General features: G+C 44.1%; 1 protein-coding gene across 1 annotated transcript; it reads left to right on the forward strand.

Moving 5' to 3' along the window:
- The first annotated feature begins 1,563 nt into the window (after positions 1-1,563).
- LOC114439993 (synaptic vesicular amine transporter-like) lies at positions 1,564-13,054 on the forward strand. The gene is made up of 8 exons (XM_028412212.1): positions 1,564-1,900; positions 10,790-10,891; positions 10,999-11,308; positions 11,388-11,446; positions 11,526-11,609; positions 12,047-12,139; positions 12,244-12,333; positions 12,978-13,054. Exons 1-8 carry the CDS (start codon positions 1,564-1,566, stop codon positions 13,052-13,054), a joined length of 1,152 nt encoding a protein of 383 aa, XP_028268013.1.
- Positions 13,055-14,633: the final 1,579 nt, after the last annotated feature.

Consider the following 14,633-nt stretch of genomic DNA (forward strand, 5'->3'; position numbering starts at 1 on the left):
TGTCACCCTCTTCCTGCTCTGTGCACCAGAGAGGTACGTGCATGATGGCCGAAATCACAGACCGCAGCTCGTCTTCAGGTGATGCGTCCATGTGATTGGGAGGCGTGGCTTCGGGGTGAGCTCCGAGAGAAAGGGGCGTGTGTTTACTTTCCAAATCTGAATCTCCTACCCTACCTTTAAACAGGGAGTCATTACAGATTGTTGTGGCAAAACATTAAGATTCTGAAAAGAGAGACTGAAAAGTATTCAAAGTAAAAGTGCTCACGCACCAAATATATGTGATTGATTTCTCACTCGGGTATTTTTCACTAAATACAAATATTGAATTTTTGTAATAATTGTATCATGTTTGAGGCATTTTCATTTGTATTTTTAGTGATACTATGTTTTAAAACTGATTTTAAAATCACCTGTGTCTCCTATTGTGGCCAACCTCTACATGGAAGAAGTGGAGAAAAGAGCCCTGAGTTCCTTTCCTGGCACCACCCCCACCCACTGGTTCAGATATGTGGATGACACCTGGGTCAAGTTCACTCGGGAGGACACCAGGGACAGTAATCTGGCCTGGGGAGGACAGGAGCCTCAAGGTGGAAGTGTACAGGAAACCCACACACACGGACCAGTACCTGCTGTTTGATTCTCACCACCCACTGGAACACAAACTGGGAGTCATCAGGACGGATCATAAGAGGGAAAGTGATAAATATACTCCAGGAAAAGTGAGTCCCCTCTGCAGATCTCCTTGACATAAGTTACTGGCACTGAAATCTATAAAAACACTCACACCTGTGTTGAAAAAGACGAACGATGGCAAAAACACTGCACGACCATTACTAAAACAACACAACTGAGGACGATGACGTAAACAGGCAGGCTAAGCCTATACGTCTGGAGACAGCGGAAGTCACGCTCTATTAACGTATTATTAATGTTATGAATAAAACGCTTCAGTAAAGTCAGAGCGAGGATAAAATGTGAACATGTTCAGCAGCAACTCGGTCCGTTTCCTTCATAAATCTGTATCAGAGAGCCGCACTGCGACACTTTCAGACAAGAGGCGGTTCTAGTAACATGATGAACCAGCAGCTGGACGGACCACCACATACAGAGACGTTGCATCTGTTAGCTCAGGCTAACTAGCTAGAGCTAACGTTGACCACTTACCTTGGAGAGAACTTCAAGCCCTTTGAGGTTTACTCTGCGGCCTTGTACTTAAATACATCCCTAACTGTATGATGGCACTTATTGTGATGTCACTATGATGTCATAAAGTGCCATTTGAAGTCACTATGATGTCATAAAATGCCATTTGAATTCACTATGATGTCATAAAGTGCCATTTGAAGTCACTATGATGTCATAAAGTGCCCTTTCGAGGTTTATAACTGCACCTCAGGTATAGACTGATACATCACTGTAAAAATGGCAAATATAGAACACAACATAGAGCAACACAGAGATCCATTATCTCTACTTCTCAGGGCAGTTCAGTACTGTTACACTGAATTAACTGAAAGCATTTGGTTTGGTCAGGCAGAGAACAACATTCAGCAGCACTCGGAGATGCCTGAACAAAAGGAAGTCAGCACCATGACCACCACACTAAAGGACCAGAGCACCAACACAATGCAGCCAATGAGCCTTCAAGACATGGAGGAGGAGGAGAGGCCGCAAACGGCTAAAAAGAAGCTGAAAAAGGCAGAAAAGAAGCTGCAGAAAGAAAAACAAAAACAAGAGAGGCGCGAAAAGAGAGAGCGCAAAGAACAGAAGAAGCGTGAGAAGAACGAGCGCAAAGAACGAGAGAGGCGCGACAATGAAAACCTGCTTCAATCTTCTCTGTCTATTATGACCTGGTTGACTGAGAATCTTCATCAACAACATACCCAGTCTTCTTCCAAGTGTGAGGAGCTGGCCAATGAGGTCTGCACTCTGAGAAGTGACCTACAGGAAAAAAAAGACAGTAAGATCAGCCAACTGTCAGAGGACAGGTCCTCCTTAGAAGATCAGCTGAAACGTGAGCAGGAAGCAAAAGAAAGCCTCCAGAAAGAACTAGAAGAGCTCAAGAAACATAAAAATGAAATTTATTCAGAGATGTTATTTCAGTGCAATGCCATTGCTGACCTGTCTGCTGAAAACAAGGATCTCTGCAACGAACTGGCCGAGAGCAGGGCCAGGGTCGAACTGTTGGAGGAAAAGAAGCTGGAATTAAAGAAAACACAGGAAAGTTTACACCATTTACGTCAGTCACTGACTCTGCAGCAAAGAGAGACTCAACAGTTTATTGAAAAGTGTGAACAGCTCACAGAAGAAAATGAAAAGCTCAGAAAGGTTGCCGAAGAACATACCCAGTGTTCTTCCTAGGAACTGGCCCTACAAAAAGACAGTATGATAAACCAACGGTCAGAGGACAGGTTTCCTGCTGAAACGTGAGCAGGAATCAAGAGAACCAGAGTAGCTCAAGCAACTGTTTTTTTTGACAGAATTTGTGCTTTAGTTACAATTCTGAAGAAAAAAGTCAGAAAATTCTCAGACCTAAGTTGACCTTCATAAGTAGTTTTAAAAAACTTAAACTACTTATGAAGATCAACTTAGGTCAACTAAGTTTTTTTTTAAATGTATTTAAAAAAAACTTAAAAGTTGTAAAAACACAAGTCACGTTACAATTCTGAAGAAAATTCTCATGTAAAAACATTTATAACACCTCATAAACAATTGTGCCACATGCACCAACACAGATAAAACGGTGGCCAGGTAAAGAGGCAAAAATGACCCAAATGGACAAAAAAGTCTATAATGATGACGCCTGTGGGTTAAAACAGATTCCACAAAGACTCTCCTCTTGAATCTTAAATCTTGAATCTTGAATGAATATTCAATTCTTATGTTGATGAAGATTCTCAGTCATCCAGGTCATCATACGTAGAAAAGATTGAAGCAAGGCGTCTGGACTTGTAGAGTTTTCTTGAAGACATTTTGCTGCTCGTCCAAGCAGCTTCATCAGTTCTAACTGTTTGGTGGGGAAATTCAATTCAATTCAATTCAGTTTTATTTATATAGCGCATATTACAATCAGACATTGTCTCAAAGCGCTTCACAGGAACCCCCCTAAGAGCACTGTGGCAAGGAAAAACTCCCTTTAAGAGGAAGAAACCTTGAGCAGGACCCGTCAACTTAAGGGGGAACCAGTCCTGCTGCTAGTCAGAGAGGATGAGGGAGAGAGAGAGAGAGAGAGAGAGAGAGAGAGGATGAAGGAGAGAGAGAGAGGAGAGAGAGAGGATGAAGGAGAAAGAGAGAGAGAGAGAGAGGAGCAAACATGATACAAACATGATAAAGTACAGAGCAAACATGACAGCAAGATGAAACAGTGATTATATTGCAATAGATATCTATATATATCGTCGGTCCATAAGTAGGAATAGTAATTTGATAGCAAGGATGAGCAGCAGGGGCTAGTGAAGTCGATGAGCACAGGAGAGACTGCAGGTCAGTATGCAGGTCTTGAGACCTGCAAAGACAGAGAGCGAGAGCGAGGCACAGAACTACAAGGAAGACAGTTAACACAGATTATGAGACGATATTACCCAGTATGATCCAGACTAAGGAGAGTGGAGGAGAGGTCAGAGGGTGTTCAGAGGATCGTGTTTGTGCCCCCCGACAACGTAGAGCAAGAGAGACTTCACGGGCCGGACTGCAGGTCATCATCCAGGTCTTGAGACCAGTGTGAGCCAGACTAAGGAGAGAAAAGGAGAGGTTAGAGGGTGAGAGGGAAACTGCTCAATGGATCATGTTTGTGCCCCTGACAGCGTAGGCCTAGAGCAGCATAGCTGTGCTACACACTAGGTCTAAGGCTAACTGTACGCCTTACTAAACAGAAAAGTTTTAAGTCTAGTCTTAAAGGTGGAGGCGGTGTCTGCCTCTCGGACCCAGATTGGTAACTGGTTCCATAATAGCGGTGCCTGATAGCTGAAAGCTCGTCCTCCCATTCTACTTCTATGAATCCTAGGAACTACTAGTAAACCTGCACTCAGAGATCTGAGTGTCCTATTAGGAACATATGGTACAATCAGGTCCTGCAGATACAATGGAGCAAGTCCATGAAGAGCCTTGTAGGTTAGAAGAAGGATCTTGAAGTGTATTCTTGAGTCCACTGGGAGCCAGTGAAGAGACGCTAGGACAGGAGACATGATCCCTTTGGCTGCTTCCTGTCAGAACTCTAGCTGCTGCGTTCTGAATCAGCTGCAGACTGTTGATGGAGTAATGTGGACATCCTGACAATAAAGAGTTGCAGTAGTCCAGTCTTGAAGTGACAAAAGCATGGATGAGCTTTTCAGCATCACTCTGAGAGAGGATGCTCCTGATCTTAGTAATATTACGCAGGTGAAAGAAAGCGGTCCTGGAGACCTGCTTAATATGAGAGACAAACGACATGTCTTGATCAAAGATAACTCCAAGGTTCCTCACAGTCGTACTGGAGGCCAGAGTAATTCCATCCAGGGAGAAAGTATTATCTGATAAACTAGTTCTGAGATGTTTCGGTCCAAAAACAATGACCTCAGTCTTGTCCGAGTTTAATAGTAAAAAGTTGGAGGTCATCCAGTCCTTTATGTCCTTTAGACACGCCTGTAGTCTGACTAGCGGCTCCGTTTCTTCAGGCTTCATGGATAAATACAGCTGGGTATCATCAGCATAACAATGAAAGTTTATGCCGTGCTTCTGGATGATGTTTCCTAGAGGGAGCATGTAGAGGGTGAACAGGATCGGTCCGAGCACAGAACCCTGTGGAACACCGTGGTTAACCCTTGTACCTGTGGAAGACACATCGTTAGTGTGAACAAAATGAAATCTGTCAGATAAATATGATTTAAACCAGCGCAGTGCTGTTCCTGTAATCCTGATCTCGTGTTCCAATCTGTGTAGCAGGATGCGATGGTCTACGGTGTCGAAGGCAGCACTGAGATCCAGTAGAACGAGTACAGAGACGAGACCCCGGTCCGATGCCATGAGGAGGTCATTGGTGACTTTAAGCAGTGCTGTTTCTGTGCTGTGATGGGCTCTGAAACCAGACTGGAAAGCATCGAACAGACTGTTACTACACAGGTGGTCGTTTAGCTGACTTACAACAGCTCTTTCGAGTAGTTTGGAGATAAAGGTGAGGTTGGAGATCGGTCTGTAGTTTCCTAGGACGTCCGGGTCCAGTGAAGGTTTTTTAAGTATCGGAATGATCACAGCAGTTTTAAAAGCCTGTGGTACATATCCTGTTTCCAGAGACAAGTTGATCTGTCCTAATATAGAGTCTCCGATCAGAGGAATAGCATCTTTGAGGAGCTGTGAAGGGATCGGATCCAGAAGACAGGTAGTAGGTTTAGACTTGCTGATGCTGGTGGTCAGCTCAGGGAGGCCGATGGGCACGAAGCAGTCCAGAGTTAGATCAGGATCCGTTTCCAGAAGTGGCGGTGTATCCTCAGCGGTCACAGAGAGATTGTGGTTGATTTGTCCTCTAATAGTGGTGATTTTATCGGTGAAGAAGCTCATGAAGTCTTCACTACTAAGAGCTGCAGGAATGCGAGGCTCCACAGAGCTGTGGCTCTTTGTCAGCCTGGCCACGGCGTTAAAGAGAAAGCGCGGGTTGTTCTTGTTTTCTTCTATTAGTGATGAATAGTAGGCTGTCCTGGCTTTACGAAGGGCCTTCTTATACGTCAGCAGACTGTCTCTCCAGATCCTCCGGGAGTCATCTGATTTAGAGGACTGCCACATCCTCTCCATCCTACGTGTAATCCGTTTCAGTGATCGGATGTTTGAGTTGTACCACGGAGCTAGCCTCTTCTGGTTTGTAGTTTTCTTCTTCTTCAGTGGAGCAATCCTGTTTAAGACTGAGTGTAGTGTGTCTGCAGTGTTGTTGACAAAGCAGTCCAGCTCTGCAGGAGTAACATTTAAGTTGGTACCCCCATCAGTACTTGGGACTGTGGGGAGTACTGGTAGGATTGCTGTCCTAAACTGCTTTACGGCGTCTTCAGACAGACATCTGCTGTAGTAGACCTTTTCCTTAGGTGCTGGTAGGTCTGAAAGAGAGAAGTCAAAAGTTATTAATGAGTGATCTGAAAGAACAGGATTTTGAGACCACACTAGCAGGTTCTCAGCTTCCAGGCCGTAGGTGAGAACCAGGTCGAGGGTGTGACTGTGGCAGTGTGCGGGTTCATTTACTAACTGAGAGAACCCAACTGAATCCAAGAGTGAGTTGAAGGCAATCTTCAGACTGTCAGAGTCGACGTCCATATGAATGTTAAAGTCACCCACTATAATGACTTTATCTGTGCTAAGCACTAAACTTGATAAGAAGTCTGAAAACTCCAGCAGGAACTCTGAATAAGCAGCAGCAGGTGGACGAGTAAAAAGTTGGAGGTCATCCAGTCCTTTATGTCCTTTAGACACGCCTGTAGTCTGACTAGCGGCTCCGTTTCTTCAGGCTTCATGGATAAATACAGCTGGGTATCATCAGCATAACAATGAAAGTTTATGCCGTGCTTCTGGATGATGTTTCCTAGAGGGAGCATGTAGAGGGTGAACAGGATCGGTCCGAGCACAGAACCCTGTGGAACACCGTGGTTAACCCTTGTACCTGTGGAAGACACATCGTTAGTGTGAACAAAATGAAATCTGTCAGATAAATATGATTTAAACCAGCGCAGTGCTGTTCCTGTAATCCTGATCTCGTGTTCCAATCTGTGTAGCAGGATGCGATGGTCTACGGTGTCGAAGGCAGCACTGAGATCCAGTAGAACGAGTACAGAGACGAGACCCCGGTCCGATGCCATGAGGAGGTCATTGGTGACTTTAAGCAGTGCTGTTTCTGTGCTGTGATGGGCTCTGAAACCAGACTGGAAAGCATCGAACAGACTGTTACTACACAGGTGGTCGTTTAGCTGACTTACAACAGCTCTTTCGAGTAGTTTGGAGATAAAGGTGAGGTTGGAGATCGGTCTGTAGTTTCCTAGGACGTCCGGGTCCAGTGAAGGTTTTTTAAGTATCGGAATGATCACAGCAGTTTTAAAAGCCTGTGGTACATATCCTGTTTCCAGAGACAAGTTGATCTGTCCTAATATAGAGTCTCCGATCAGAGGAATAGCATCTTTGAGGAGCTGTGAAGGGATCGGATCCAGAAGACAGGTAGTAGGTTTAGACTTGCTGATGCTGGTGGTCAGCTCAGGGAGGCCGATGGGCACGAAGCAGTCCAGAGTTAGATCAGGATCCGTTTCCAGAAGTGGCGGTGTATCCTCAGCGGTCACAGAGAGATTGTGGTTGATTTGTCCTCTAATAGTGGTGATTTTATCGGTGAAGAAGCTCATGAAGTCTTCACTACTAAGAGCTGCAGGAATGCGAGGCTCCACAGAGCTGTGGCTCTTTGTCAGCCTGGCCACGGCGTTAAAGAGAAAGCGCGGGTTGTTCTTGTTTTCTTCTATTAGTGATGAATAGTAGGCTGTCCTGGCTTTACGAAGGGCCTTCTTATACGTCAGCAGACTGTCTCTCCAGATCCTCCGGGAGTCATCTGATTTAGAGGACTGCCACATCCTCTCCATCCTACGTGTAATCCGTTTCAGTGATCGGATGTTTGAGTTGTACCACGGAGCTAGCCTCTTCTGGTTTGTAGTTTTCTTCTTCTTCAGTGGAGCAATCCTGTTTAAGACTGAGTGTAGTGTGTCTGCAGTGTTGTTGACAAAGCAGTCCAGCTCTGCAGGAGTAACATTTAAGTTGGTACCCCCATCAGTACTTGGGACTGTGGGGAGTACTGGTAGGATTGCTGTCCTAAACTGCTTTACGGCGTCTTCAGACAGACATCTGCTGTAGTAGACCTTTTCCTTAGGTGCTGGTAGGTCTGAAAGAGAGAAGTCAAAAGTTATTAATGAGTGATCTGAAAGAACAGGATTTTGAGACCACACTAGCAGGTTCTCAGCTTCCAGGCCGTAGGTGAGAACCAGGTCGAGGGTGTGACTGTGGCAGTGTGCGGGTTCATTTACTAACTGAGAGAACCCAACTGAATCCAAGAGTGAGTTGAAGGCAATCTTCAGACTGTCAGAGTCGACGTCCATATGAATGTTAAAGTCACCCACTATAATGACTTTATCTGTGCTAAGCACTAAACTTGATAAGAAGTCTGAAAACTCCAGCAGGAACTCTGAATAAGCAGCAGCAGGTGGACGATACACTACGACGAGTAAAACAAATTCTGACTTCTTCCAGCTTCCGTGAGACAGGCTGAGAGTGAGACTCTCAAAAGAAGTATGAGTAGACTTAGGTTTAGGATTCATCTGAAGACTGGAGCGGTAGATTGCTGCCACTCCTCCTCCGCGACCTGTAACTCTAGGAACATGACAGTTAATATAACAGGACGGAGTTGATTCATTTAAAGCAACATATTCTTCACCCTGTAACCAAGTCTCAGTGAGACAAAGTATATCAGTGTGATGATCAATAATTAGATCATTAACTAAGAGCGACTTAGAGTGTAGGGATCGTATGTTAAACAATCCACACCTGAGTGTTCTGTTACCTTGTTCTATGTGTTTGTGTGTGTTAGTGTGTATTTTTATGAGGTTATTATGATTAATATATCTTAACTTGTGTGCTTGATGAACTGTGGGAGGACGTGTGACCGTCACCACTTCAATAACATTATTAAGCTTAGTGTTTCTATGTGTATTTGTGTTTAATGTGTTTCTAACTGAGGGCGGCAGTCCTCCAGAAGCAGCAGAGAGGTGTGTAGGACAGCGACTCTGCCTCCTGGCCTCGACCCTGGGTTGTCAGGTTGGTCTAATAAACTTGGTTTATATGTGGTGGAGGACCTCAGTGGGTGGGTCTGGGTAAAAACTTACAAACAATAGCACTAAATGTTTCCATAATTACCTGTGATGATCTGGCTGCCTGTGTCAGGTGTATCTTAACGACTGGCTAACGCCTATGAAACTGCCGGAGGGGACTGGTTGCAGCCCTTTGTTCTTGCTGTGAGTATGTGCAAACCAGTCTCTATTTCAGTGTTGTCATCGGTTTGAAATGGACCGGGATGTCATGGTTGTTGAAGATCCTGCAGAGTTTTTCTGATACTTCTGACACATATGGAATGGAGATGTTCTTTCTCCGCCGGTTGTTGTCCTTCTTCTTGTTGTTGGGGGGTCTTGTTTTTGTGGCTTTGATGAGTGCCCACTTCGGGTAGCCACAGGTTTGCAGGGCCTTCCTGATGTGGTGTTGCTCCTTCTTCTTCCGCTCTGAGCTGGTTGGTACAGTTTGTGCTCTGTGCTGCAGGGTCCTGGTGGTGTGAATCAAACAGCAGGTACTGGTCCGTGTGTGGGTTTTATGTACACTTCCACGTTGAGGCTCCTGTCCTCCCCAATGTGTACTGTGCAGTCCAAGAGGACCAGATTGTTGTCACTGGTGTCCTTCTGAGTGAACTTGATGTTGTTATCCACTGCATTGATGTGTTCTGTGAACCGTTCCACTTCATTGGTCTTGATTTTGACCCAGGTGTCATCCACATATCTGAACCATTGGGTGGGGGTGGTTCCAGGAAAGGAACTCAGGGCTCTTCTTTCCACATCTTCCATGTAGAGGTTGGCCATAATAGGAGACACAGGTGATCCCATCTCCTTACTTGGCCAGTTCCCTTCACATGATTTTTGTATACACCTATACAAACTTTGTACACAACGTAACACAACGTAACACTTGCAGACAGAACCTTCATAACACCAGACCACATATGTGATCTACTGTCAAAGACAACAGTCTTTCTTGAGTGCTTGAGTGCTTTTTGTCCCGAACAACACGAAAGGGGGTAAAATTTGCCCACAGTGTATTATTGACCTATGAAAAATTTTAAAATCATATTAACAAAAATGTAAATGTAAAATTAGGCTTTTTCGGCAAAAATTACGCACAATTAATCACGCACAGGTCTGACACAGCTCTCAGTGGTTCTCCACCGAGCAGGAGGCGGGTACATCTTTAATATCATAAAAGTGTCCTTCAACTTCCACCGGGCATAATGTGAGACATTGTGGCTGCAAACAATAACCTTCCATGAGTGTCTTCCAGGTACACTTCTTATCTATCTCTACACATTCACAGTCAGGTTGACTCAAATAAAGCAAGACAAAAAATATGAGTCTGTATTTTCCCACCACAGTTTTCTATTCTTAGATAACATCATTTGGGGAATCTTGACTAACACATGCTGTGCTATCAGCTTTGGGGAGTCGCCCTGTCTAGTGCCAAGGGGTTCGACCACCTGGCTGTTAACTCTGTATGTTACGACAAGAGTGGAAATATAGCAAACCTTTCACTCACTTCTAATGATACCAGAAGTGTTTAACTCTTTAATAACCCTCCTGTTTAGAACAATAGATGCTATCGTGAACACATTTTATCAAATCAGATGAAGTGAAATGGGTGCTTACGCACGGCCCTGTGCCGTCCCATCACGGTGGAACTTTTGCTGCTATTATTTGGTTTGTAGCTTGATCAAGATATTACCAACTGCACTGGCACCAAAAGTAAATGTTATTTTTTCTATGCCTGTGAAACAGGATGAGGCTCAGCCCTTCGTAAATCCTGTTTTTTTGTGTCTTTGCTGGGAGACATCGTTCATGCTGATCCCACCTGAGCTCTGCTCTCTGTGAGAACTAATAATATGGGTGAGTTTGAGCTATTGTATGTACATAATATTTAGATTTACATAGAGATGTTATGTGCTCCAATTATTATTAGCCTTGACTTGTAGAAGGTCTGCTGTGTCTCTTAGACCTGCTGACCTGGCTGAGAGAGGAAACCCAGCTGAAGAAGATGGTTCTTATCACTGTCTTCAATGCTTTTTTCCTGGACCATATGCTGCTGTCAGTGGTTGGTAGGTTCAGGACACCATGGTATCCACCTCTCTGAACTAATAGGAAAGAAATTCTGTGAAATTAAAAACACACCTTGATTGTTTTGTGTGCGTTCTTTGGTTAACAGTGCCAATCCTTCCAAGCATCCTGTACACCCAGGAGCAGGTTACCATCTTGCCTGGAAACAGCACTGACTCCACAGGCAGAGCTCCTCTCATTAACACATCAGGGGTGGCGAGCTCCACGTTCGCCCCTGCGCTCCACCGCCCACTTCACTCCGACCATCATTTCACACCCACCCAGAAGTCCTCTGGCTCAAACTGCTCCGAAGCAGGTCTTCAGCCAGACGCTGTGAACATCAAAGTAGGACTGTTGTTAGCCTCCAAGTCCACCGTACAGCTCATCTTTAACCCTTTCACTGGGCCACTCACTGACAGGTATTTATCTGTTTTTATTGTTATGCTCAAAAACAGACACGTGTCCGCTTCCTAAATAAATGTTCTGCTTACTGTGCAGAGTTGGATACCACATCCTAATATGTGCTGGTTTCTGCATAATCTTCCTGTCAGCCACCTGTAAGTGTTCAGCTGTGTGCAGCACGCACAGATATAATACCTGTGTTAGCTAAACCTCCATGTCCTTCTTTTTTGGAAGTATTTGCCTTTTCATCTACCTACATCTTACTACTGCTGGCCAGATCACTGCAAGGTGTGGGTGGATCCTGCTTGTCAGTGGCAGGTGAGATCAAGTAATACGAAATTTTACACAGGTTCAATAATATACTTTAACAAGATTGCAGGAATCTTTAGCAAAAATCTGTTTTAAATATTCTGCAAACCTTAACAGTAGGTGAAAACAAAACAGCATGTTCTGTCTGGGGGACTAGAACCATAGACTCCATTCCCATCCTACGTCCTTACATAGTTGTAAGGTTTTTGCAGTTGTATTGGTCCTGTGATCAGCCAAAACTCCAAATAAGGACAAGAACATGTTTATTTCTGCTGTAAAGTTGGACATTTTAACATGCAAGTCTATGGGGATTGACTCACTTTTGGAGCCAGCCCCCTACAGGCTGCAGCATGAACTGCAAGTTTTAACACTTATGCAAGTCTGAGCAACATAAACATGTATGAGAATGTGTGATGGTCAGACATTTTAATAAAAATCTCTTGTAGGAATGAGTATGCTGGCTGACGTGTTCACAGACGACGAGCAGAGAGGGCGGGCGATGAGGGTCTCTTTCACTGGTTTGGCGTTAGCCCTGATAGGTGCATACACAGACCCCTGCATGGAATACATATATGTAACAAACAAGTTTTTTTCCCTTCTGTTCTGTTTGGCTGTAACCTTTATTCCTCTCTATATCCTGCAGTGGGTGCTCCTTTTGGGAGTGTGATGTACCAGTTTGTGGGGAAGATGGCCCCATTCCTGGTTCTGGCCGTGCTCACTGGGTTGTGCGGAGGTACAACCATGCAATAAAACAACTACATCTTCCTTTAAAAGTGAAAGCATGCAGCACGTGTCTGGCTTAACGTCTTTTTTCTCCACACACAGGTTTGCATTTCTACATTTTTCAGCCACGATTGGTACAAACAGAGGTAAGCTATGACAACGTAATGCTTTGTGTGACCCTTACATCCTGATAGGCTGCAATTTGTTTTGTAAAATATGTTGGAATTCAGACTATGTGACATTATTTTCACTTTTTTTATTTACAATTTTTACTGTTTATTTCATCATAGACTAAAAAGGGGACTTCCCTCCTGACTCTCCTGCAGGATCCATATATCCTCATTTCTGCTGGTATTTTAAATATTTTTTACTAAACAGTATTGTGTTATTCTTTTAAAATGATGATAATAATAACTGAATTTCAGGAGCTGTATGTTGGACCACATTGATTACTGCCACATTAGAAGCCACACTTCCTATCTGGATGATGAAGACCATGTGTGCTACCAAATGGCTGCTAGGTATTCAAGACAAAGCTCAGCTGTGCTCATACCTTCATGAATTCATTGTGTGTGTGTGTGTGTGTTTTATGTCTGTTGCGATGGCACAATTAAACACACAAAGATCTTCTGTCAGGTGTTGTCTTCTTGCCAGACAGTGTATCCTACCTTATTGCAGCCAACGTCTTTGGTTACCTGTCGCAGAAATACAGTGTGAGGTACATCATGTAAACACTGACTCATATACTTTGTGTAAACATGCGATGCCCCCGAGCGATAACAGAAAAAATGGTGTCTCTTCTCCCACAGTTGGCTCAGTGCTTGTGCTGGAATGATCCTGGCAGGAATAACAGCTATCTGTGTGAGTCTTGTGAACAAAGCAAACAGTCACACTCTGTTACATAACAGCTAAACACTGTGAAAATGCATCTAATTCTCCATTCATCAGTTACTGTAATCCCAAAATCAAATATTGATTTTGTTTTGGTGGAGTACCGATCACCTTTTACGATGTGTTTGAGTGTTTAATTGGAATTTTCGGAGGTAGAATGTAATAATGTAATCATATTACCCAGCAGGAACCTGTTCATCCATGATCCCTGTCCACTGTGCTCTCTTTCAGTTTGGGTTTTCCACAAACATCTATCATGTGATGGCTCTCAATGCATTTATTGGCCTTTCACTGGGTAAGTCCTGCCTAATACTTGACATTAAATCAATACTCTGCTTGCTGGTTGACATAATCAATGATTATCTGGTTTCTACTATAGGCATAGTGGACACTGCAATAATGCCTCTCATGGGTTTCTTGGTTGACCTGAGGTATGTGCCGGTGTACGGGACGGTTTATGCCATTGCTGATTTTGCAGTTTCTGTCGGATTCTGTGTGGGTAAGCGTTTCTCATCATTATGGAACAAAAGGCTCTGTTTGTAGATGATGCAGGAGTTCATACAGTGTGTTGAGGCTACATCTGTGTTTAGATGGTGACAGAAAGTAGAGAATCTTTATGAAATCCATCCATCCTTGTCTGCAGGTCCAGCTATCGCAGGTCCTCTAATGGCATCTATCGGCTTCACCCGGCTCATGGCCATAATTGGAACAATAAATATCATCTTCGGACCACTTTGTATTTTCCTTTTCAGACCACCACGGCGGGAGGAACCCTTGGTAAGAGCTCAGAGAAGATCACAGATACAAAAACTTGTGTCATAATAAAGTAAATGATCTGTTTTGTGTGTGTTTCAGTCACCGTCAGAGGGAAATCGATGCTTAACCCGAGAATGACAACATTAGTCTCGGTGACCATGGACACTTCTGATGCCCAACATATCCATTGAGAGTAAAAAAGATGGACTAAAGGTCGCACCGCTTGAAATTCCAGCATTGATACCTAAACGTTTTGTTTTACAAGCTGTTATCTAATATATAAACTGTTCTGAGTGTTCTCTCCAGTGGATGATTATCAGTTCTTAATCACCGTGTATCTCCTTGGTTTGCTGCTGTGCGTAGATGCCAAAAGACCACAGTAAAATAAATCAGCCATTAACAGGACATCTGCATCCTAGTTCTTTAACAGGAACTCACTTACACATTGCCACTCTAAATCACCACACTCCTGGAGACAACCCATACTCTCCTTTTTATGGTCCTTCGAGCCGGATGTTAGAGTAACAATCAAGGTATGGATCCTAGCAGATGTCCAGACTAAGCCTCCACCCAAACCTGCTTCACAGAGAGAGCGACACCCTCCTGCTTACCTGAGTGACTATGTGGTTGCAACTCTCCCTCCAGAGGGACAAATCCACACCA

Source organism: Parambassis ranga, chromosome 8 (assembly GCF_900634625.1).
Source record: "Parambassis ranga chromosome 8, fParRan2.1, whole genome shotgun sequence".
Lineage (NCBI taxonomy): Eukaryota > Metazoa > Chordata > Actinopteri > Ambassidae > Parambassis > Parambassis ranga.